The following is a 25013-nucleotide window of genomic DNA, read 5'->3' as shown; positions in this document are numbered from 1 at the left end:
ATGATGACGATGCACTCCACATAGGTGTGAAAGAGAACTCATTTCCGGCTCTGGCATGCTTATTTCAAGAACGGGGTCCTCCGTGTGTCTTGAGGAGTGGGGAACCCATGAGGTCCCCCGGTTGCTTGCCTATGGATGCACTCGGAGTACTGAGGGGCTCGGAGGAAGATTGCTGGCTGCTGTTTGGTTTGGGCTCCAGATGGTGGTCAAGACAGCTCAAACCTGTACTTCTCCACAAAAGACAAATCTGACTGTTGAACCTTTTCTCCGCAGGTATGGGTCTTACTCTGTGAAGGAAGATGACAGCCCGGGAGGGGAGCAACCTCTGTGATGAACACTTGCAAGAACTGTGAGGGGCGGCTTTGCGAGCAGCATTTATGGTGATTTATGGGAGTCAGGGGCTGGCGGAGAGGGATGTGGATGCTATCAGCTCTGTGGATTAAATGCCCATTTACATTGTTATTGACGTATAAATTATCTGTGCCAAGGAGACAGTGAGGGAAAGGATTTCTGGGGCAGTAATGTGGCACGTGCCCCAGGATATGGACTCGTCTTTGCCCAAATCTGTCCTCTGGGCTCTCAGGAAGCCAGCCTTGGAACTGAAGTAAACCCCCAAGTCCCAGCTCTCACGATGCCAGCAGCAGCCGCCCTCATTGCTAAGGCAGCGATGGCGAGTGAGGTTCCCGAGTGGATTCTAAGAAGTCTGGAAGACCTTTGAGGAGGTAGCGTGGATTTCTTCGGCTGGCGGGAGCTTTGTCTGGCGGCGTGTATGCATCACTTTTGCCTGGGTTGTTTTCTTCCTCTGTGGATTTGGAAGCATCGCTGAAGGAGAGAGGGGATTTTATTCCTGGGAAATGGAATCGGTTTCTGAGTCCAGCCAACAGCAGAAGAGAAAGCTGGTTACCCATGGACTGGAAGATCAAAAGAGGGTAAGTGGCAGAACTTTGTCGCTTGGCTTATGGTGCTGGAATTGCTAAGCATGATTCAGAGAGCCCAGGTGGTCCTCAGAATGTTGTTGTCGTCGATTGTGCTTGTTTGTCTTTCCTCTGGTTAAGGAGCCAGGGTGGTGGCTTGTGATTTGCCAGGTCCTACTGCTGCTTGAATCCTTGACTTGTTGATAGGGTGGGAGAGAGAGAAAGAAGGGAAAAAAAATTCAATCCTGGAGCCAGAAAGGCAAAGATTTATAAGCTTTAGCTCAGGGAGTTGACAAAAAGTGTTGGTGTTCTCTGAGTCAAATACGAGCTTATTTGTTCTGAAGGCCCATTTGGGATTCACACACTCTTAGCACCTTTTGGAAATGGTGCTCCTGACAGCGGTGTTTTTGTCTGAGTTATTCTCCGTGTGGTCTGCTGGCTCTTGTGTTTATGGATCAAAAACATATCCTACTTCACTCTTTTGCCCCATCTGTGAGAATGTCACAGCTGTTTAAAAAGGCCCGTTGAGTGAAGGTCGTTTGCTGTCATCGGTCTGAAAGCCACCATCACCCAGGATCTGTATCTACCAGTTAAAGTTCAGCTTGTCTTTAAAAGCCAGACACATTGGGGAGTAGCACCGAGTGGCTGCTTGTCTGGGAAGAAGGTTGAAACAATGTCTCCTCACTCCCTCTTGGGGGAATTGCTGAGACCAGGGTGTGGTAAGGGTTAAATACAGCTCACGCAGAGCCAGAGTCTATGTGAATCTGAAAATGATTTCTGATATTTCCTTTGAAATGTTGTAGATGGTAGAAAAACTTCTGGTGTTCTCTCAGTGTGGGGTGGAGTGTCCCCTCTCCTCGTGAGTCTCGAAGATCATCTCTTCCCCGTGTGAACTACACATGGAGGTGAAAACTAGCCTTATAACTCGTCCCTATAATTTTAGCTGTTTATGTGTGTGTGTGTGAAAGAAGGATTTTGTATGGGGTTTTGCTCTTTCAAAGGATAAAAATAGATTGAAACAAACTACTTTTTAAAAACATAGATACTGACTCCATTCTTAAAAAAAAAATTCCACTCCTGTGACTGCACTCCCGGTAATGCAGGAAGAATACCACTATCTTAGGCGCCTGGGTAAGTGAAATTTGTCTTGCGATGTTTGATTTTGTTCAGTGTATAACCTGTACACAGGAGACCTGTCTGCTCCTATTTGTACAGGAGCTCTCTGAGAGATCGGAGGAAAATTGATAATTGTTGTGAACAGAACCTGGGATTGACTGCATTTTAGTAAGTGTTAGCCACGTTTGGTATCCAGACACTTAGTGGAGGAACATTTGGGACCTCTGACACTGTAGAAAATTTTAATTGGGCTGGTACACCGAGATAATATGCAATTATGACGGCCTCTCCTTGGCTAGGTGTAGATGTCTGCATTTCCCATCTGTTCTTGGCTCTGGCTGTGTTGGGTCCACATGTACTTCGGAGCCTCTGGAAGTAGAATGTAACCCCTAGTGAGGCTCTGCGGCAGCTGGGGTAACATCAATTGGTTATGCTCAGCTGACATTCATTTTAACTTGAACTCTAGCCGTCATGGCGATTATTAAATTTATAATGATATATGTAAGATCCATTTTAATGACTCTCTGTGCTTGAGTGAGCTCTCGCTTGTGCGGGCAAAGTAAGGCTTAATAGAGTATTACATTTCGTCTCCTACCGAATGTTCCGGGCAGTGGTTGAAACTTGGCTTGGGAGGAATTAGATTGTTTTTCCTGATAGGCGTCGTGATCAAGTTCCACATTGCTCGAGTACAGTCTCTGGGCTTCTAGAAATACCACGACTGCAGCGGCTTCTCTTGGCGGCGGCAGCCTCTGTTGGTGTGTGCGTGTGTGTGTTTGTGGGTAAACACACACCCCATTTGCGTCAAGTGTGAAGCTAAACAAGCCTCCCAGCACGCAGCCTGTAGTGTCTTGTCCACGGAGCTGAAAGGCGACTCGGCAGTGTTTTGGCTCAGATATCGCGGGTGAGCTGAAAACTCCTCTTCAGGGGGGATTGGCTGAAAATCCAACAAAGGCACAGTCGAGGCATCTGCTGGGTTGCTGGGAAGGCTCTGCCAGCACGCTTACGTTACCAAGCGTTCACTGGCAGCAGATCCTGTGGCACTGCTGTCAGTGTGTGTGTGTGAGATTCAATTGACAGTTGTGGGATAAGCTGGGGAGACAAGGCAGGGGGAGAGTGGCTACCTTCAATTTTGCTCTATTTCCTACTGTCCTGAGCAGCAAAAGCCACTTTCTCGAGGGTTTGGTAGGTTTCATGTGCCTCGTTGTAGCTTGGCCCTTGTGTGGGGTTTCATGCAGATGAAGGGTCTAGTCCAGGGCTCCTCTGGGATCTGGGTCTTGGGAGGTATCTGCCTGTGCTTTCTGCGGTGAAGAGTGCTGTGAGCTATGGGGTGAGAAAGCTGAGTTCAAATGCTGTGTGTGTGATAGTTGTGCAACCCTGGGAAAGCTGCTTAACCTCCCTGATCTTTAGAGTCTACATTTTTAACAGAGGACAGTAACATTTAATTACAGGGCTGTTGTTAAGATTAAATGAAATAAAGCTGGTAAGGAATTTGGCACTTGGTAATTATTTAAGAAATGTTCTCTATATGCTTGGGGCAGTTTCAATGTGGGATTGCTTTTTTTTCTTTTGTTCTTAGAGGGCTGCATGTGATTTTGTTTTAAATCATTAGAAAAAGTACTCAAGTAATACCTACTTATTACACATTCAAACCATTTAGAAGAATGCAGAGAGTGTAAATTCCTCTTTTCTCTAATTCTCTCCAGCAGTGACTACTGATAACAGTTTGGTGTATAGCATTCCTGATTATTTTTGGTTTGCATTTCTTAATAAAATAGAATCATACTCTATATATTTTTAAGCAACTTGCTTTTTCATTTAATATAGTATGGATATCTGTCTGAATCATTGCATACGTACCTACCTAATGCCTTTTAATGACTGAATAGAGTTTCACTATAGAATGGGCCAAAATTTTTAAACTAATTCCTTATAGGTGTACATTTAGGATGTTTCCAGGTTTTTGGTTTTGCTTTGTGATTTTTTTTTGGTATTACAAAATTCTTTTATTCATCTACTTAACAAGTATTTATGAAGTGTCTTCCATGTGCCAAGCACCATTCTAGGATCTAGGTATCAACTAGACGGACAAGGTCTCTTCTTTTCCGAGGCTTACATTTTGGACCAGCATTGTCCAACAAAACTCCCTGCTGTGACGGAAATGTCCTATTCGTGTACTGTACACATCAGTAGCCACTAGCTGTATACAGCCACGGAGCACTTGAAATGTGGCTAGTGTGATGGAGGACTTTAATTTTAAATCTTATTTAGTTTTAATTAAGTTAAACTTAAATAGACACATGTGACTAGTGGCTACCGGATTAGACAGTGCCTCTCTGAACAGCAAACAACAGGAATTAACGACATCATCTATTTGCAGACAATGGCCTATCCTCTAAAGAAGATAGAGCATAGTGGTGTAATGGGCGAGGGAGGGGTGTGTTTCATATTTATAATTGTTTTTAATTTCCTTTTTAATCGAGGTATAACAAGTCAAGTAAAGTGCATGCTTCTTAAATTCACAGCTTGACGATTTTTTATACCTCTTATACAGCTGTGCAGCCACCACGCAGATCAAGGTATAGACCCCTTCTTGCCCCCAAGAGGGTGAGTTTTAGCTGGGTGAAGGGGACAGCTCCCGGAGGGAGTGTCCTTTCTGCGGAAACCTCAGTGATGAGAAGCGGCCGGCCATGGGAGAGTCAGACGGCCGGCTTCAGCCGTGGACGTGCCCACTCTCCCTGCAGCAGGGATGGGTACCATTCAGAACTGCCCCTTTGGTGACTTATCTTGGCGCCACTTATGCACGGCAGCTCCCTATGCATGCCTGGCACTTGTCAACTTCAAATTCTGTGCTGAAGTCAGGAAAAATCCAGAGAGGCAGGGGGCTGCAAATTGCCACGGAGAGAAACTCAGTGAGGTAAGTACTGCTCAGTGCTGTATGAACCTACTTAGCTAGCATAGATGGGAGAAGTAAAATTTCCCTGACAGACGCCTATTGATCAGTCAAGGGAATGACTTTTTGATTGATTTTTCTCTACTCCTCCTTAGAAGTTTGTCCTTCACAGACAGGGCTTTCCCACAGAGGATGAACACTGTAAAATAAGAATTGTTCAGGGTTTTTTAAGATACGTGGTGACTGAGTGGTGACAAAGATGGTTTAGTTTGAATATTCTCCTGGCTGTCAGCTTCTCAGCATGAAAGGCTCCTGGAGACAGTTTTTTTAAAATGACTTTGGCAAGGGTGAACACGGGCTTCGTGTAATTAAAATTTCCAGGGTTGGCTGGACTGCTCTGGATTGCCAAATCCTGCCCTGCAAAGGGGACTGTTTTATCATACTTGCCACATCAGCCTCTCCTCTTCATTTCTGTTAACAGTATCCCCAACTTCCCTATCACCTGTGGTTGCAGCTGAGAATCACTTGACCTTCCCCTCCCTCCCCTCAAGTCCACTAGCTCTTCATCCAGTTGTCAGCCACACCTGCTCCTGTACCACAGCGTATCCTATCTGGCAGCTGTCTCTTCTTTCTAATCTCACTGCCACTACCCTAGTTTCAGGTCCAGGAACTCTTCGTGCCTGGCTGATGGCACAGCCTCCTGGCTGGCTCTCTTGTTTCCATTTCTCCTCTGGTCCATCCTCCACTCCTGGCCAAATTACTCTTCCCGGAGTCCAGCTGTCATCATCCTATTCAGTGATTTCCCACTGTGTTCTCAGAAGAAGACACCCTCCCCAGCCCCGGCACTTGACGCTGTGCCCGACTTCTAGGGTGTAATAGGTAAGAGCTCGAATCTCACTGGAGTCTTGTAGACCTCAGCTTCAAACATGGGAAAGTTCTGTTACCCCCTGAGCTGTTCCCCAGGGGTATTTACTCATAGGTCGTCAGGTGCTTAGCACTGTCCCTGGCACATAGGAAATACTCAATAAGTGGGAATTGCTGTGACTGTTAGAGCCTCCCATTCTCTTACCCAAATCTTCTCTTCTTGCCAAACTCTGATCGCTGTTCCATGAACAGCCCTCAGATTTCCCCCACTTCTGAGTCTTTGCTTATGCATCGTGTCCACCTGGAAGGCCCTCCCTCGAGCCCTCTCCTCCATCCTCCGTGAAGAATGGATCCTCCTCATGTTTCTGACCTTGGTCAAATGCAGCTGGGGTAGCAGTTCACCACACTCTCCTGTGGCCCAGGTGTTTCCCCACCTCACACCCCTGAGCCAGATTGGTGGCTCACTGAAGAAGGTACAGGTCTTGTCCATCGCTTCACCCCCTGGCACACAGTAGGCCCCAATAAGTGTTGGCTGAATGCGTGAATGTTACTTGTTGCTTTGAGATTCCTCTTTCCCTGTGCTCCTGAAGCTATCTTCCAAAATGAGTGGTTTAATATGTTATTCACTCTTGTAGAAAGAAGAGGGAGAAATAAGATTCAAGGAGATGGTTAGGAGCTCTCTGCAGGGATGGAAACATTTGATTAAGGGAGGCTGGAGTGGGGCTGGTGAGTGGAATAGAAAAAAGGGGTGTAGAGAAGCAAGGTTTTGAAGGAAGAGGCAGGAGGGTTCGGGTTAGTGAACAGACCCAGCTGACGGAGAGGGTGACGCTGAGGTGCTGCCAAGCTTCAGCGCAGTGGTGGCTGGAGGGGATTTGCAGCCTTTTGGATGGAGTGACGAGCAGCAGTGACACTTTCTAATGCTTCTCCTGGCGGAATCCCCTCTCACTGGTTTGCACCAGTGGAAGCAGGGCAGTTATCATTTCTTTTCAGGCAAAGAAGAAAAACAAGGCACATATATTTTAAGGTAGTTTTTCTAAACACACATGGCTAGGTTTAGTGAATTTTTCAGAAAGGATTAAGACAATAGATTAATGGACCAAAGACAGGAAAAGTAACTAACGTATTGAACAGCCACTGTGTGCCAGAGTGCGCTAGGTGCCCCTTTGGTTTCATCTCATTTAGATCTTCCCCGAGCCCTTGATGTGGGTATTATTAACCCATTTTACAGGTGCGAAAGCTGTGGTTAAGGGACTTCTCCAAGGTTCACCACTTGCTTTGTCTGCTAGACTCCAGCACCTCACTGTTTTTCACTTCGCTGTGGGGATTATCTCTCTAAGTTTTTAAAACTGGATTTTATTGCTAAAATTGCTTTTTCCAACTTCCTTGCGTTTGTGTACGTGTGTGTCCTTGGACACACACACACGTACATGCTCTGTAGCGGGATTGGCCTTTATGACATCTTACAGGTGTTGTTCATCCGGGAACTATGGCCACATCATTCCTCAAGTCAGAGCTACAGGCCACCACCCTCCCCAAGGCCAGTCACAGGCCGTGGTGAGGCTGAGCTGCTGTAGAGGCATTCCTCCGCCCTGGTGAAGGAGCTCCGAGGAGCTGCCACTGTGGGTCGGGGTCTGGAGGGATGGATACTCACAGGACAGGTGAGGCTGCAGCTCCAGCCCCAGCTCCCCGAGCTCTTTCCAGATGAGCTGAAGCGCTCACTCTTCGGCATGGGCCGTGCTGCCGCTGCTGCCCCTTTGGATCCAGAGGTAGTAGCAGTTACAAGTTGATCTGCCTCCTGACAGCTCCCTGCCTGGATGGCCAGCCTGTCTTCCTGGCGTGAATGGAGGGGTTGTTAACCAAACGCTCGGGGGATGTACACTGAGGACCTACCACAGCACATTTCACATGTCATTGAAGGAGGATGGAAAGAGACTGTAGCTAGATGCAACTCAATTCAGTAAGTTTAGAGCCTCTGCTCAGGTATAGGGGGAGAGAGGAGAGCAAGGAGTCTGGCCAATGCCCTGCCTTCGTTTCAATGCAGACTGTGAGACAGGACAAGATCAGTCTCATTCATTCATTCATCCCACATTCATTTATTGAGCACCTACTGTATGCCAGCCAGCCACAGCATGAGGCACTGGGGTCACAATGATGAACTTAGATACTGTCCCTCATCTCTTGGCACTTTCAGTGTCTTGGAGGAGTCAGTGACAGTGACATTAGATAAGTGTCTGTCTGGTTTGGCGAGGTCAGAGGTGGAGGGGTTTCCCTGGAAGAGAAGGAACTTGAGCTCTGCCTGTGAGGGACCGAGTGAGAAGCACCCTGGAGGGAGGACTAAATAAGCAGCTCACAGGTGGACTGAACTGTGTCCCCCTGCCCCAAATTCATCTGTGAAGCTCTAACACCCAGTGTGACTGTGTCTGGGGATAGGGCCTTCGAGGAGGTGATGAAGGTTAAATGAGGTCCTAAGGGTGGGGCCCTATCCAATATGACTGGTGTCCTTGTAAGAAGAGGAAGAGACACCAGGGATGTGTGTGCACAGAGGAAAGGCCATGTGAGGACAGAGTGAGTAGGTGGCCGTCTGGAAGCCAAGGGCAGAACCCTCAGGAGAAACCGGACCTGCTGACACCTTGATCTTGGACCTCCAGCCTCCAGTACCGTGAGAAAATAAATTTCTGTTGTTTAAGCCACCCCGTCCATGGTGTTTTGTTATGGCAGCCCTAGCAGACTATTACAGTGGCAGATAGTGAGAGAGAGTGGGCGTAAGGCATTCTGCCTACAACAACCCAGACTGTAAACTCCCTGAGAGCAGATGCTAGGTCAGTTCCCCAGCATCCAACACACCACCTGAGGCTGGTAAGTGTTTGTAAATATTTGTTGAGTGAGCAAATGCATGAAGGGAAAGGATGAAGAGAGAAAATGGAGAGCCTGGACAACCTATGTGAACAGTAGGGATTTTATCCGGTGGGCACTGAGAAACCACTGCAGGCTTTGGAATTAGGGGATGCCCTGAAAGTGGAGCTTGGGAAGACTTTAGAATAATCGGGGGTGGCTAGGGAGGGGTGAGGGTAGCAGTGTGGGTGACAGATCCTGGAATCAGAGAGACCAGTTAGGAGGCCACAGCAGTGATGTGGGCATTCGGCGAGAAGCTTCTACTCCAGGGCTAAGACAAAGGGAAGGGAAAAATGAGCAGAGATACAAAGGAATAGAATTTGGCCAGCAACTGGATATGGTTGACTCGGGTCCCAGGTGGCTTGAATCCCAGGAGTCTCCACGGTTCAGAGCCCCCCGTGTGTTTGGTAGAATGGTGTCCGATAGCCCAGTGGCACTTTGGAACATGACTGTCTTATGCACCTTGGATGCACCGTGATCTCCTGCACAGTCATAACAGAGCAGTCAATGCTCTCTTCATTTGGTGGGTGAGGTCTGTGAAGCATGGACAGGTGAAGTGACCTGCCCAAGGTCATACAACTTGTTAATAACCAGATGGGATGAAGAGCTCTAGCCCTTTTCTCCTCCAGTTTAGGGTCACTTTCCAGAAAATACAACTGCCTTCCTCAGGCAGCAAAAATGAATGCTGATGTTTTGTTATTTCAGCCTAATTCTCAGTGGGAAAGAAGACTTGGCATGTTTTGGACCCGACTTTAAAGATACTGGAAAAGTTAGGTTATTTCTGGTCCTAAAGGTGCTAGCAGTTGAACAGTAATTCTGGCACCTCATAGGTTCCTCTCCCCATTTATTTGAAAGATACATATAAATTGCATGAGGATAGCTCTGAATATAAGTAAAATGCATTTCCTTTGGCCCTCCAGCTCTATCCCAAACTGGCTTCCATGAACCTTTTTGCCGAGTCCTCAGCACAGAGAAGGGCCGAGATTTAATTATAAGAAATGGTAGCAACGCCAGCTTTCCTGCTGGCATCCTATGTAGGGATCCGGGGTTGGCATATTTGTTAAAGCCCTTTTACTTACCTGATCTCTTTAGACCTCACTTTTTCCTGTTGGTCGGTACTCTGTCATCATTCACTCCTTTCTTAAACTCTCTAAACTAACGTCTTAAACTGCAGGGAAAAAGAGTGACAATGTCACCTGGGTTGTGTGGGATTTGCTAATAACACAACTTTGGGACTTTATTACATTGGATAATTTATTTATCCTTTCTAGCCTCTGCTTCTTCCTCTTCAACATCAGGCTGATAATAATAAAACCTTTAGTGAGGACTGCGAGGTAGAATGCACTGGAAGTATTTAACACGGTACTTAGCGTACAGTTAAGGATTAAATGATATCCACTATAATTCTTATCATATGTTTCCCTTTCCTCATTTGGCAAAATCCTCTAAGTGGCATATTTGGGGAATAAAATATGGGTGGGGGAGATGGATGACTACTGCCGGTTCATTTGAGTTTACTTTTCTGGTTAACTGAAGGTATGATAAAATTACTTCTAGTTTAATCTTTCGTTACTGCGCATCTTCCTAAAAGAAAGTCTGCTTTTCTGCTTTAGAAGAACAGCCACTGAAAACAACCAAATCTTTCTTCATGTAGCTATCCTGTAGGAACTACCTTGGCCTCATCATTCCGCACATCGAATTACAGTTTACAGGACTCTGGCATGTGGGGATTAGGCTAACTCTTTTGTGTGGTTCTAAAACACTCCCCTGCAAGTTGCATTTTTGCTGGAATACATTTTATGAATTTTGTTTATTACACTTTGTGGCACCCTCTAACACCTCAGCACCAGGAAAAAAAAATCTGGTTACCTAGAGGTGAGTTCCAATTAACCAAGGTTTTCCAAATCCATCCTAGGTTACTTTGCTCCTAAAGCTTAGATCAGATCCTTCCACACCTGTTGTTTGAATCAAAATAATGACATCTCTGGCTCCCATCATTAGGGCATTAATTTTTAACATTGCTTCTCTCTGGGATAATTGGACAGAGAAGGACTTGGGGGATGGGAAGAGAGATGGGAGGAGACACGGATGGCAGAGCCGGAGTGGATGATTTTACAGTGCAGCCTCTTCAGAGGAGAGGGAGCATCTGAAGCCTGGCGTCTGCATTCCTGGTTCATTTGGGAGGAAGCAGAGGCAAGGATTGGGATTGGGGCAGGTGGCCAATGGAGCCAGATCAGGGTGGTTCCTGATGTGGGAACTGGGGGTCATTTGGGGAATGAGCCAGAGCTGTGTAACTGTATGTGTTGGAGAGGAAGGCTGAGAAATACACTTGGATTACATGGGAATTTCTCCCTTGGCTAAGCTGAGTGAGTAGAGACAAGGTTACTCAAAGCCTTGTCCATTTCCATGCTCCCTCGAACCTCTGGGGTCACAGTGGGACTTGAGGGACAGGAGTCAACATCTTGATTACAACTGGCAGAATCCTATGTCTTTCATCTCTTGTACAGCCATCACAGAGGTACCAATCTGGACACCTGGGAACGTGGTGCCTTTATGTTCAGAATCCAGGTTTTTGCTAGCTTCTTAGGTAGGTGAATGCGTTTCCCTCAGCCCCGCCCCCAAAGGGTGGATTGTAGATGAAAGGCTCCCTCAAGTGTGTTATTCGAAGTTTAAGTTTAAATATTTCTCTCTTTTTTCACTGATATAATTAAAAACTGCAATAAGCAAAAATCCTTAATGACATGGGAAAATTTGCAGGAAAGCTAAAATGTAGAACAAAGAATTGTAGTTCTTACATCTTAGGCATCTCACTTGTGCAGAAGAGATGCAGAGGGCAAGGTATGTGCAAAGGCGTGTGGCGCTTGCATGCCGTGTCTGGGGGTGCCCCCCTCCCAGCACCTCAGTCTGTTCGCCAGCCCCAAAGCTCCCTGAACCCCATCACTTAGGGGTTTTATGGAGGTTCTAACACGTAGGCACGATTGATTAAATCGCTGGTCATGGTGACTAGCTTCATCTCCAGCCCCTCTCCTCTCCCTGGAGGTTGGAGGGGCGTGGGCTGAAAGTTCCAACGCTGTAATCACATGGTGGTTCCTCTGGCAACCAGCCCCCATCTTGAAGTTATCTAGGAGCCCACCGAGAGTCAGGTCATTATCATAAACTCAGGTAGAACAAAAGACGCTCCTCTGACCCCTGCACTCAGGAAATTCCAAGGGATTTGGAAGCTCTGTGCCAGGAATCAGAGTGAAGGCCAATTATATATTTCTTATTATATCACAATATCATAGAAGCCGTAGCTGCTTCTCTCATCTACTTTGCTGTCACTGCTTTCCATGAAAGGATGTCCCACTTCCTTGTTTCTCAGACATGTGGCCAGACTTCATCCTCTTGGGCCAGCTGACCCTCCTCGCCTGGTTTTCGGAAGGCATCCAGTGTCACCCTGTCTGTCCCTGTCTTCCAACTGTGATTCTGGTTATGTGTGGGTGGGTCTTCAGCTCCTCTTAGCCTGTGGTTGGGTCCCCTGCAGGGTCCACCCAGAGCCCCAGAGATCCCGCACACAGTGGAAAGTCAACACATAGTAGGATGCAGGACTACAAGGGGCACAGTGACCTGGAACAGACAGACGCCACCATAGCAGTGACAACAGCATTGGTACACGAACATCTTGTTTTCAAAGTGTCAGAGTTCGGGACCTGTTTTCCATCGTATAAAATAGTGGTTTGCTTTACAGAAGATGCCATCATGGAGTTCTTAGAGAACTTTAGAAAATTGTGATCTCTTGTTACTTTTCATAAATTTTCACTGTGCAAAGCTAGGTTTACCCACACAATATTTTCACTTTGGTTTTTCTACCTTCCATAGGAAGATATCTGGGCAAAATTTTATCATTAAGGGCACCTGAGCTTCCTTCTGAGGGCAAGAAATTCACATCTTTCTCTCTTTTGCAAGAATGAACTTGGAAGAAATAATCCCTTCTGAGATCCGTTTTCAGGTGTGTTTAGAGCCCACGTTCCATGGATGTGGATGATGGAGTGTGTGGAGACAGTAGCTTGCGTTTGGACAGGGCTGGCTCTCCTGGTGGAAACACCTGGGGTCTGTGCACCTTCAGCCCTTTCTCCAACCAGCCACACCCAGCCACTCTTCAAGATTCAGCTCACATGTCCATCCAGTTGAAACCATCCCTTCTTCTTCTCTCTTGTTCCTTCTTCTCTGACTCTTTTCAACTCTCTCTCTCTTTTTCCTACCTGATACATTATTTCATCAAATCACATGTGGGTTAGGAATGTGAGCCGTGGAGTCACACAACGAAATCCCGGCTCTGTGACCTCCAGGAGGTCGATTCACCGCCCTGTGCCTCAGCTCCCTTCTTTGTTCAGTGGGCAAACAATAGCTGCTGTGTCCTGGGCTCGTTATGAGGATCAGATGAGATAATACAAGCTCTTAGCTAGTACCCGGCAGACAGTAACTCTTCCGTAGATGCCGACCAGAGCGGTGACCGTGGCAATAAGGGTAGTTGTGTTCCCAATCAGAGTGGACGATGCTAGGGGGCAGGGATTGAGTCTCAGGTAAGTTTGTATCCTCCAGAGTCCATCGTAGTGCTAAAGTCATAGCAGTGCTCCATAAATACCCACTGGATTTAGAGGTGCCCAATTTCGTGCTTTCTCTTCTGTCTGCGTTGTTAGAATTGCACCTAAATAACTTAGTGTTTGGCTGGTACTTAGATCCATTTTGTAGAGTGCATGTGTCAGTGATTAAATAAAGGGTTTATTCATACATGTTTATCTTTCTAGAGTAAAAAGCACCCCACAAACCTTGTGCTTTTAAGACTCCTGCTCTTGGCCAGCTAATACGGAGCGTAAGCCCAAAGGGAGAGTCACCCTTGCTCTTTTAGTGTGAAGTGAAGGCAGGTCTGATTCTAGAAGCAGCCAGGGAGGGAGCATTAGGAACAGCTCTGAGAATGGGGAAGTCCTGTGGGAGATGTCAATAACCAAAATTATCTCTCATTTCAGCAGTCACTAAACAGAATCCCACCTGGCCCCTTCCCCTGGGGGGTGACCCCCCTCCCCCCCGTGTGGGGCACGATGGGCCCAGCATGGGGGACGAGGGAGCAGTCATTAGGGGTCGGGTTACCAGCGGGCATGACGTCAGGGCTGCTGCCGGCACCTAAGAGCCCGGAGATAGGCCACTCAGAGTGGCAGCAGCTGCAGCAGCGGCGCTGATGACCGTGCACTCTCCACGGAGCCCTGTGAGGTCTGAAGCTCTGAGTGGACTGAGGCAGGGCTGTTGGTAGCCTTCTCTCACTTGGAGGGGAGCCAGGGCTACTCTTCTTGCTCAGTCCTCCCCACAGGGTCTACTTTCTGCAGCTTTCCCGGGAGGCCAGTTTGCAGAGGAGGGGTGCCAGGAGCCCCTAGGTGGGCAAGAATAGGGGTGGTCGAGTTGAGGAAAGACTCAGGTCCCGGGGTGGGCCTGCCGGAGCTGCCAGTGGTGAGGAGAGGCAGAGGAATGTCCTGGCAAGAGCTGGCTCTGGAACCAAACAGGCCCAGGAGGAAATCCTGAATCCAGCCCTTACAATGGGGCCGTATGCAAACTGCTTCTCCTCTCTGAGCGTTTCCTCATCTGTCAGATGAGGACAATAACACTTTTCAGGGATTTTTTTTGTTTTGTTTTGAGAAGAGAGCCCTGAGACTGTCTGGTGCATAGTGAGAACTCAAGACCTGGCAGCTCCTGGCTACCTCCCTTTCCCCATCCTGTCACCCCCAAACATTAAACAGAGGACTAGCTAGAGTCTAGTAGCCGCGGTTTAGTAGCTGTGACACTGTTCCGACGAAGCCGTGTCAGCTCTTCACCTTTTGTTTGGGGCGCTGTCTGGAGCAGGTTCTTAGGTCTGGGTGGATTCTCTCTTTGGTATTTGGATCTTTAAGTCCAGAGTCGTCACTGTGTGGACGAAGACACTGAGGCCCAGAGGTGTCACCCAGAGTGGTAGAACCAGGCCTAGGCCCTCAATCCAGGTCTCACAGCACCATTTATAATTTCCTGACTCCTCAGGATCTTCTCACAGCCTCTGAGCATTTGCACGTGCTGTTCTCTCTGCCAAGAACAACTGCCCCATTGACCATGCTGAACTGTTTGTCCTCCTTGATGATTCAGATCCGGAGTCACCTCCTCTGAGAAGCCTTCCCTGACCACTACTTCCTGGCTGGGTTGGGGACCCCTCTTCTGTGTTTCCAGGGGCCCTGGAGCTGATCTCTGTGGTGGACTTCTCACGCTGTATTGTGGATGGCTGTTCCCCTTTCTGGCTCCCCTACTTGACAATGAGCTTTTCGTGGATTTAGGCTAAGTTTTGCTCATTTTTGTATTTCTGGTCTCATGTTGGCACATTGTAGGTACTCTAAGAACTGTTCATCCAATGAATGAATGAATGAATGAATTAATGAATGGATGGATGAACAAATAGCAGGGCTGTAAGGTGATGCTCATGGTAGTAGCTTTTCTAGAAAGGCTCCCACTGGCTCTGTTATACACGATGGTGGACCCCCAGCCCATCTATTTTTGGAGACTTTTGTGCCTCCCTCTGTGATGTCTCCCTCTCAAGTAGCCCAGAGTGCAGCCACCCACTGCCTGAGCTGTATGTCCATCCCGTGGGCTCTAAGGACTAGAAACGCTTCCAAAGTGAGCCCTGCAGATGCTGATATTTGGGGTCTTTATTTAAGGCAGCCCCTGCAGCCCCTTTCTTGTGGCTCTGTCCTTGGCTGACATACTCACAGGGACTGAGTTCCCAGAAGATGCATTATTGGAGACATCACTGTATTGCACTCCAGAACTTAATAGAAATAACCCCGGTGTGCATTCATTCATTCACTCATGCATTCATTCATTGTGTTCTTCCTTCTATTAGGGCACATAATCTCTAAGTGACTGTATATAACCTTATAACTCACACAGCTCCGGTGTCACTCAGAGCAGCCAATTAGATTTTTCCCAAAGGCCAGATTTTGGGGTCAGGAGGGCAGGCTGATGGAGCATTGACAAGTACTCTGATGTCAGCTTTAAAATATGTGGTAGAATCCTGAAGTAACATGCCCCCTCCCCCACATACACACACGCCCCCAGCGTCCAGCAGCAAGTTAGAAGATAGAACTGCTCATCTACCTTCCCCAGGGCAGGGAACAGCCAGCCAGACCCTCAGTCCCTGTGGGATTTGAAGCCCTAAGAATGGCTGCCACACTAATTTTGTTCCTGTGCAGACACAAACAAGCAAGCTTCCTCCTGATCTCCTTGTTTGTCTCTGGGTGAAGTCAGGAAAACTGGTGGGATGCTGAATGGGGCCAAGCTCCCCCCAGTTACCTCAGCAGGATTGTGAGAAACTGGACCTGGAGAGAGTCATTTCACTACTGTGAGCCTCAGTTTTCTCATCTGTGCGATGAGGCTAGTAATCCCACCTAAGGTTGTCCTGAGGATTAAATGAGGTTGTATTTGTGAAAATGAAAGGGATGCTAGCAGCTAATGTTCCTTGGGTACTTATTACCCACCAGACACTGTTATAGTTTCCATTTCATAAATAAAGAACCTGAGGCTCAGAGAAGTTACGTGCCACACAGCCGATAAGTGAGAGAGCAGGGATTTGTTGTCTGTGTGACCCCAGAGCCTAAGCTTTTAATTGCTCTAGCATATACTGTTTCAGGTTTTAGCTGTGTGACATTGGACGAGCCATTTCCCTCTCTGGTCTTTGGTGGTACCATCTGAAAGTGAGAGACTTGGCCTGGATTAATGCTTAGCTCCCCGTCAGCTCCAAATTCCCGGTTGTATTTTAACAAAGGACACATACACACACCGCCGTACAGCTCTTGCTTCCTCCAGTGCGGTCTTCTTTGAGCGTGGAAGGACTCGAGCATTTGCAGACTCTAGCTGAGAAAGTGTGCCGGAGGAGCCAGCAGATTGTAACGCACGTCTAAATAGCAGAGCCGAGCCTGCCTAAGTGGGAAATGGATGTTGTAATACAAAGGCAGTTAGCAGGCTCCTTGGAGGTTTCAGCAGGATGTAATTATGGTTCTTTAAAAAAAGGCTCGCATATGTTTTTGAGCAAACTTAACAGATGCCCGGATGTCATGTCTGTATTCTTTAGGGAGTCTAGGATGACTAATTTTCTGCAGCAAGTTCGCATAGCACATTGGAACGACCCATTGCAAATCAATTCCTAGGGTGCAACTTAATGAAAGCTTCATTGATGATTCAGATTAATAATCTAAAAACCTTTATAAAATGACCACAACTTCATTTCTGCCTGGTCTGCTCTGTGTTTGATAAATTAGATGGATGGTCCTCTTTGTAGTTGTAGCTTAATGGAATTCCTTTTAAAAAGAAATCCGCGGCCACGCCTGTTTACCGGGATTGAGGGTTTTAATGCTGTGTGGTTCGTTTCTGGTGCAACATCCTTTGCAAACTTTTGTGACTTCCTCAGAGATTTTCTTTGAGCTATGTTCCCTAGGGAGATCTTCTAGATGGTTCACTACCGTGTTATTGTAGAATTAAATGCACATTGATTCTGAAGAATCCATGCCCAGTCAAGGCAATTTGGGGGCTATTTCTGTACCCCAGCATACTGTATCCGGAGAGGTCTCCTGGAAACCCATGTCCTCCTGAGGCTGTTGCGAGTATTGAGCAGCCACATCAGGAATCGAAAGACAACAAGCCTAGTTTCTTTTGGTGGGAAACTTGACATCTCTTTTCTCGCTGGAGCTGTACGCAGTCTGATAAATTTCCGATTGAGTATTCTGCGTTGAGTGACTCTTGTTACCAAGACCTGGTTGCAGGCTTCCAGGTTCGCTTCTCTTTACTGGCTGCCTCGGAGCCAAGCAGTTTTCCTCGTGATAACAAATAGTTGAAGACAGTTGAAGATGGAAGCCTTGTACGTGTCTGGTTTGGGCAGAATGTCAGCCCGTCAGTGGCCTCCAACTATCATAACCTACCATAATTTCATAGCCATTGATCCCCCTCCTCCCCAATGCGTTCTCTCATTGGCCTGTTGCCCACATCCCGTAATTGTTCCAGTCACCTCGTGACCTTGCCTTTGCCGAACCTGATTAATACTGTGCTCGACACATTTCTCTGTTGCATCAAATACCAATTTGGCCTGAATGGGTGAAAGAATGGCTAACGAGGAAATGGTTCAGTGTTATTGGACAAGCCTTTTCATTGAGCAGGTTTTGGGAGGTGGGGGAAGAGAGGAGGCTGCACTGGAATATTTTGCTCAGCAAGTTTTCTCCAACTCCGTGGCAGAGTCTCATTCTAAGCACCCAAATGCAGCTCTTGTGCAGGAGAGAGTGTGTCATCTGATATCTGGTGACTCTGAGCAGTAGAGGCCTCATATGACACAGCTCTGTGGCGGGTGTTTGCCCACTCCTCAAATGTTTCTGCTAAACATTTTGGACCGAGAGGAGAGTAATTACAACACGGAGGAGAATGTTTATTTAGGAAGGAAGGAAGAAGGAGAATAGTCCTCTTTCCTCTGAAACTTTCTTTGTGTCCTGAAATGGCCTGGGAATGTGCTAAGTCAGAGGATGGAGCTGGGGAACCACAGAGGAGGACATGGCGCCCGTGCTCGCTGGCTCCCCACCGTGCACAGATACCTCATTTGCAGTTGCTTCAGAGGCCACGTTTGCTGACAGTTAATGTTAAGGGGACATAAGCCAGGAGATGTGGCTTCCAGGCTGTGTAACCGCAGACAGCTGTGCTCTCCGACTCTGAGTTTTGGGAGGATTCCACGACTCCCTGGGAAGAGGCATTTCCTGGAGGTGCCTGTAGCCTCACAGAGTGTCAGATGTGGAGGTTCCTTCAGAACGTCTAGTCCAAGCACCCATGTTACAGATGGGGAAACCAGGGGTCTCGGATAGCAAGTTGTCCTTTCTAATCCCCACCATCATTGGAAAGAATTGCAGAAAAGTGGAGACAACCGCCTTAAACAAGTTGTATTGAGCACTTATTATGCATTATTCTGTATTATACTGTACTTATTAAGAATTCTACATGCGTTGTTTCATTCAGTCTTCAGGAAAATCCCATCGGTAGGTACTATTTACCTCCATTTTACCAATGGGACGATGCAGTTTTGAGAGGATGTGTAACTTTCAAAGGAGTCAATATGCAAATCCTCACCCTCTGACGCTGCTCGACATCCAAATTGCCATGTTTTCCACCTGCCCACTGGGTCTAGTTTACCTCCCCTCATTTTACAGGTGAGGACACCAGTAACTCGAAAAAGGGAAGCAACTGGCCTAAGGCCACTCAAATAATTAGTGGAAAATATTGTTATTGCTACTGAAAATAGCTAACATTTATTGAGCTCTTGTTGTATACCATCGATTGTGTTGTGTGCTTTACATTCTCATATTTAGTTTTTACCACAGTCCTAAAAGAAGGTTGGTACCATTAGGTGTGGTAACCGAGGGCCAGGGAGGTTGAGTAACTTATTCAGTCATTTATAATTAGTAAGTCAGGCTTTAAGAGGAAGCTCCAAAATTCGACTGTCCTAATTCTACTTCATGAGGCCTGGTGTCCCAGCACCCCCTCTACACACCCATTTCCATATCTCCTTTAATCCTCATAGTAACCATGCAGGCAAGGAATCGGGAAACCTGGATATGATTCTAGCTCTGCTACCAAATGCATCAGATGCTCTCAGGTGAGCCACTTGCCCTCTGCGTGCCTCAGTTTCCTTGTTTGTAAAAGAGGTGTAGCATCCTTATTTATCCCCCAGGATGTTGTGAGACAGTAAATGTGCATGTACTTCCCTAGCTGAAAAGTGCTGAACAGGGGATTATTCTGATTCTTTCCATTAGGTTCCTTTATCCTTTGAGGTCTGGAAGCTTTCTCTGTTGCTCCATCTCTTCAGATCGCCACTGGAGGGTCCACATTTGTTGTGAGTTAGATGACAGCTCGGTTTGTATTTGATTCGGATGGCGCGTGGCCTGGGTATTAAATGGCTATCAGCAAGACCTCCTTTCTGGCTGGCTCAGAGGGACAGCGGGGCTGGGCTTGCGGTGCTCCTTCCAGACGTCTGGGGATGCCTGCAGAGGGGAGTGGTAGGACCTCCAGTGCTGGGTCCCCATTGCTTTGTGCTTGAAGCACAGCATATAGAAAATGTTGGCTCCAACCTGAGGCAGGCTGAGCCCTGCTTCAAAATCCTGTCCCACTTCCATGAGACGGCAGAAAGGCCAGGCCTGAGAGGTTCTGGTGATAAATAACGCTGAGAGATGCTGCGGAAGCCAGGTGTCGGGACCTCCTGGCCCCATCAGCAGTGCGTTCTAATCATTTCACAGCTTTGGCCATTTGGGCTGTTGGGGTTTCTAGGAAAAATTCGTTTTAACCTTAACCAGTCTTATTGTGTTCTTTTTTTGGGGGATGGGGAATATTGTTTCTTTCTCCAGTCTACACTCATTTCTTCCTTATAAATCCCCCAGTACTTAACTCTCTCTGAAACCTGGGGGGGGGGGGCAAGTGACATCTTTGAGAGCCGACTCTTTGTGGGACCGTATGCTAAAACTTTTAGACACGTTACCCCATGTCATTCCCGCAAAGACCGGGCATTCTCTCCTCGCGGTGTTCACACTCTCTTGCTTTTGCTTCCATATTAATGGTTTCACCTTCTCAGTCTCCTTTGCTGGTCCCTCTGAGTGTCAAGTGCCTGGGCTCAGTCCATAGTCCCCTTTTCTCTTCTCTAGGGCTTTGTGGGTGATTTTATCCAGGCCCTGGGCTCTACCGTCCATCTACCGTGCTGATAACTCCCGAGTGTATGTCTGCAGACCCCCCTGTGCACCTGTGCTCCAGACTCACGCACCGCCTCCCTCCGGAAGGCTAACAGGACATCTGGCCTCTGCTTGCCTCCCCGACCTCTCCTTCCAGTATCCCCTTTAGGCACAATGACCTTCCTGCTGTTCGTTGAACCTGTCAGCATATTCCCACCTCAGGGTCTTTGCACCCACTTTTCCCTGTGCCCAGAGAACGGTTCCCCCAGTGTTCGCAGGGCTGCCTCACTCTTCATTCAGGGCACCTCCTCTGAAAGATCTGCTCTGACCTCGTCATCTGAACCAGTCCCCTGCAGGACCACCTCCCACCTCTGTTCCCTTATCCTTCCTTTTTTTGTTCTTTGGTCATAGCACCTATTCCACTCGAGATGACATTGCACGCTTATTTATATTCTTGTCTACGGATTGTCCCTCCCCTGAGATGAAAACTCCACAAAGGCAAACGCACTGTCGTGGTCACCGCTGTAGCTCCAGCGTCTGGAACGTGGCCGCCCATGGCCGGGCCCAATGAGTGTTTGTTAGTTGTTGAATGAAAGAATAATAGCAGAGGTAGGTATCGTTTCCCCCGTTTTATAGGTGAGGAAACGGAGGCTGAAAGATGTGATACGCCCCACACCATGGGCTATTTTTCCCCTCAGAAAAGGTGTAGTGGTTTTAATCAAGATCACCTACGTGAAAACAATGCGCTGAGTTATTTTGATAATAGCATAACTTAAAACAAAGATAGATCTTTCTTGGCTGTCCAGATAGCAAAACTCAGTATGTGGATTTCATAGCAATTATGGTAATGTATTATGACCATGATTTACCACATGTGTCACGAGTCTGGGTGTTTTTCCTTCAAAAACACGTGCTTTTCTGACTTCACACATCATCCTGTTGTCTTGTTATTATTGTGTGTATGGTAACTGGGCACCTATAAGTCTTTGTCAGCTCCTGGAGGTAACTGTTTATCTAGGAATGTAAATAGCAGATGCATCCAAGGAGAATTTTTCGTAAAAGGTTTTGAAGATAATGATCTTGTTAAAACACTGCTCCTCAATGAACTCAGTGAAGGCCGACTTGCAGTGCCTGGTGTGGGCTGAGGGCGTGAGCCGCCGTCGGCTGGGGGGTCCCGGGGCACAATGGTACGTTTTCTGGTGACACAGTTGGGACACCCTTGGTCACTCGTGTGCTTTGGCAGGAGCCACTTGTTCTGAATAGTTTTGTTCAGTTATACAGTATGTTTTACACATCCCTGTCTTAATCTGCATAATAGGAAGAAACACCAGGAGAATCCAACCGGAAGCTGTTGAGCTGGATCACCTCCTTTTTTTTTTTTTTAACCTTTCTCCTTTTGATTTTCAGAAGCCTAAACTCTGGAAATACCATGAATCCAGGACAGTTCAGAATCTGGACATTCAGCGTGCATAAGACCCCCCCCCCGTGTAGTTGCCCAACTGTTTGGCCCACCTGGCAGCTTGGTGCCCATTATATCACTCAATTCCTCTGCAAGGCTTCTTCTTCTCTTTGCATTTGCCGCCTGTCCCTGTCTCTTTCTCAGGACCTTGGCCCAGCTGCCCCTGATTGGCATCCTTCAGACACACAAAGACTGACTTGGATTGTATCTGTCCCTTCTGGTTGGATGCTGCCTCCCATAAGGAGGCGTTCCCACCTGCCTTGCCCAGCCTCCCGGTCAGGACTAGGACCCTGATGTCCTCCGCTCTGGCCACATCGGAAGCTCCTTTTTGACAAGGACAGTTTCTCATCCTTCTATGTTCCTTCCAAATTTTAGCCCAAGGCTGTCTGCCTATAGCCCCTCAGTAAAGACTCATTTGTCCGACTTCTTGGTTTGTGGCAGCCGGTTGCTCTCTCCAAGATCCCGTCAGACTTGAGGAGTCACGGTTCCATACAGCCGGGTAGACTCCTTCCTCCATGAGGTCATGGCGGGAGACCTTTGCAGGAGCTCTGTTCCCCAGTGCAGTTGCTCAAAACCAGGCGTGTCTAAATTCCTGCCTGAGGAGGGCGGGACACCGACCAGGAAACGAGAGACCACTCATGGAGAAAGCAAGCTGTGGCTTGCAAAGCACCCTCACATCACCAAAGCGATGCCTTGGTGCTCCCTTCCCTTCCATTCCAGCAACATTCTTCTGGATTGTTCTTTTCCTAGTACTTGAATTTCACTGTCTACCTCCTCCCCCCAAGCTCGGCTCGTGCTCTACATCACTCTGAATTTACTGTTCTCCCAGCCTCTCCTTCCTATTAAATTAGATATTAGAAATATCCATCAGCCGGTGCTGTTCAGGGGTAGGGTTTGCAGTCTCTGTGCATGAACCGCTGGATGCTGTGGCTTGGATGGACCTGAATTTATCTACAGAATTAGACGACAGCCCTGTGCTTTCATCAGTCCCCGTGTTCAGGTCCTGTCACTCCACCTAATAAAACGCTAATCTCCCCTGGAAGGTCTCAAGGAAATAATCTCGTGTTATCATCTCTCGGCATTCCTACAGCTCTTTATGTTTTATCTTCTAATGGTGATGGTGAGGGTGTGTGTTTATGATCATTTTATTAGCCTTTCCTCACAAGATGCATTTTTATTAAAACCACAAATATCACTGTAAATATCTTGGTAGGGAGGTTGACAGGAATTTGGGGAGAGACTAGGCAAAAGGATTGAGTGTCTATATGTTTAACCTATTGCTTAAATGAGTGACTGCAATGTGTCCGTGGACTTTTTTCTTATGTCAGTTCTCTTTCAGGTAGGATGAGACAGCTAAGAGCTTGCTGGTTTAAAGCCAAACATGTCGCAGGGGAAAAGGCAAGTTTATGGAGATTATTTTAAGAAAAATCTTGTGTTTAGAAAAATCATGTTCTCTACTTTTGTAGTTATTTCCTGCTCAAAATTTTTTCTATTTGTGCATTTCTGGTTATGTGGGCAAATAATCCCCTGGTTATTTAAGCTAAGTTAAAATTGGTTTTCTTTTACTTGCTGTCTGAAGCATCTTAATTGGTAAATAGAGATAACATGTGCACAATACTTGGTAGTTTGCAAAGCACCCTCACATCAATTATCACATTTAAATCTCACGGCAACCTTGAGATACACTTAGATTCCTTTACTACAAGGAGAGAAGACTGAGGCTCTGAGGGAGTGGAGACTCATCCAAGGTCCTTCTGCTAATGAGTGGTGGAGCGGGACTTGAACCCAAGTCCCTTCATTTCTATTTCAGGCTCCTCCTACAATCTCACACTGTCTCTCAAAAGAATACGTTTGTTCCTTTATTCAGTCATCCATCCATCCATCCATCTTTCCTTCCATCCATCCGTCTGTCCGTCCGTCCGTCCGTCCAAAACTATTCATTGAGAACTTGCTATATATCAGATACTGTCTGGAACTCACAGTTTGGCAGAGAAGACAGTAAGTGAATGAATAATTATGGTAAAGGGCGACAAGTGCTCCGGTATTAGCACTGGGGCTCTGGAAAAACAAAGGAGGGATGCCTGGCTGGGGCAGTAATCAGGGAAAGCTTCCTGGAGGAAGTGATGCTAGAGCTGAGTTTCGATGTGGATATGCATTTAACAAGCACTGAGTTCCCTGGGTGGTGCCAGTTTCTGTGCACGACTGTTCTGCCCTCCCCTATAGTGCTCTTAGTTGAGCTCAGTCATCGAGAAAGTAGTGAGGTGGAGCTAGTTCAAGAAGGAAGGGCATTCCCAGTGACAAGGAGGCTTGGAGAAGGCTGTGAACAGGTGGTGTGGGGAAAGTGCCCCAGACAAGAATCAGAGGATCTGCTTCTGGCCCTGGGTAAGCTCTTTTTTCCAGGACTTGCTTTCTCATCAGTAATATGAAGGGATTGGATCTTAAAAAGCTTAAAAGTGCTGATTGCACTGTCCCAAGCAGGCAACGAGAATAGGGCACATAGTAATGATGTCAGGGAGCTTGGAAGCGTGCTGCCCATGCCTTCTCATAGCCTCATGCCTTTGCATCAGCTCTTCCTTCTGCCTGGAAAGCCTTAGCCCATCTTGTCCATCCGTTAATGTCTAACTCATTCCTTGCTGTGTTCTTCCTGTTCCCAGGCAGATGTAGGGACTCTTCTCAGCTCCCACAGAGCCCTGGGCTATAACATGTTTGTCCCACTCAACGTGTTTGGGTATTTGCCTGCTCGACTCTCCACTTGGCCATGCACTCCTCAAGGCAGAGCCTGCCACCTTTCATCTCCATGTTCCTGGCACATAGCACCATGCCTGGCATGTGCATGTGTCAAAGAATGATGGAGGACTACGGACTTGGTTTGATCATACGTCTTCAATTGAAGAGATTCCAAAAATCACTTGGGTATTCAGAATAAGGTACTTTCATGCCCATTATACAGACAAAACTCTCAAGGCCCCGGGCGGTGGGGCCTGACTTACTGGGAAGGACAAGCCAGGTTTCCTGCTTTCCAGGGCGACGGTTCTGCCATTCCACCAAGACTCCAGATTTCAGTTTCATTTCCTTCCTTTGGGAAAACAGAAGAGACATTTTCTCTGGTGTAAGCTGAAGGAGATGGGAGTCGAGGTGTA

General features: G+C 47.3%; 1 protein-coding gene across 1 annotated transcript in view; it reads left to right on the top strand.

The window, feature by feature from the left end:
- Positions 1-279: 279 nt before the first annotated feature.
- NAV2 (neuron navigator 2) overlaps positions 280-25013 on the top strand; it is a 697375-nt gene continuing 672641 nt past the window's right edge. Inside the window, exon 1 of the mRNA XM_087433096.1 lies at positions 280-929. Coding sequence (XP_087289222.1) covers positions 855-929 — 75 coding nt within the window. The 5' untranslated portion in view covers positions 280-854. The remainder of the gene's footprint in view (positions 930-25013) is intronic.

Source organism: Ceratotherium simum, chromosome 7 (assembly GCF_057802395.1).
Source record: "Ceratotherium simum simum isolate JZ-2026a chromosome 7, ASM5780239v1, whole genome shotgun sequence".
In the NCBI taxonomy this organism is placed as follows: Eukaryota; Metazoa; Chordata; class Mammalia; order Perissodactyla; family Rhinocerotidae; genus Ceratotherium; species Ceratotherium simum.
The sequence above is the reverse complement of the archived record's forward strand: the minus strand, read 5'-3'. Positions and strand labels throughout refer to the sequence as shown.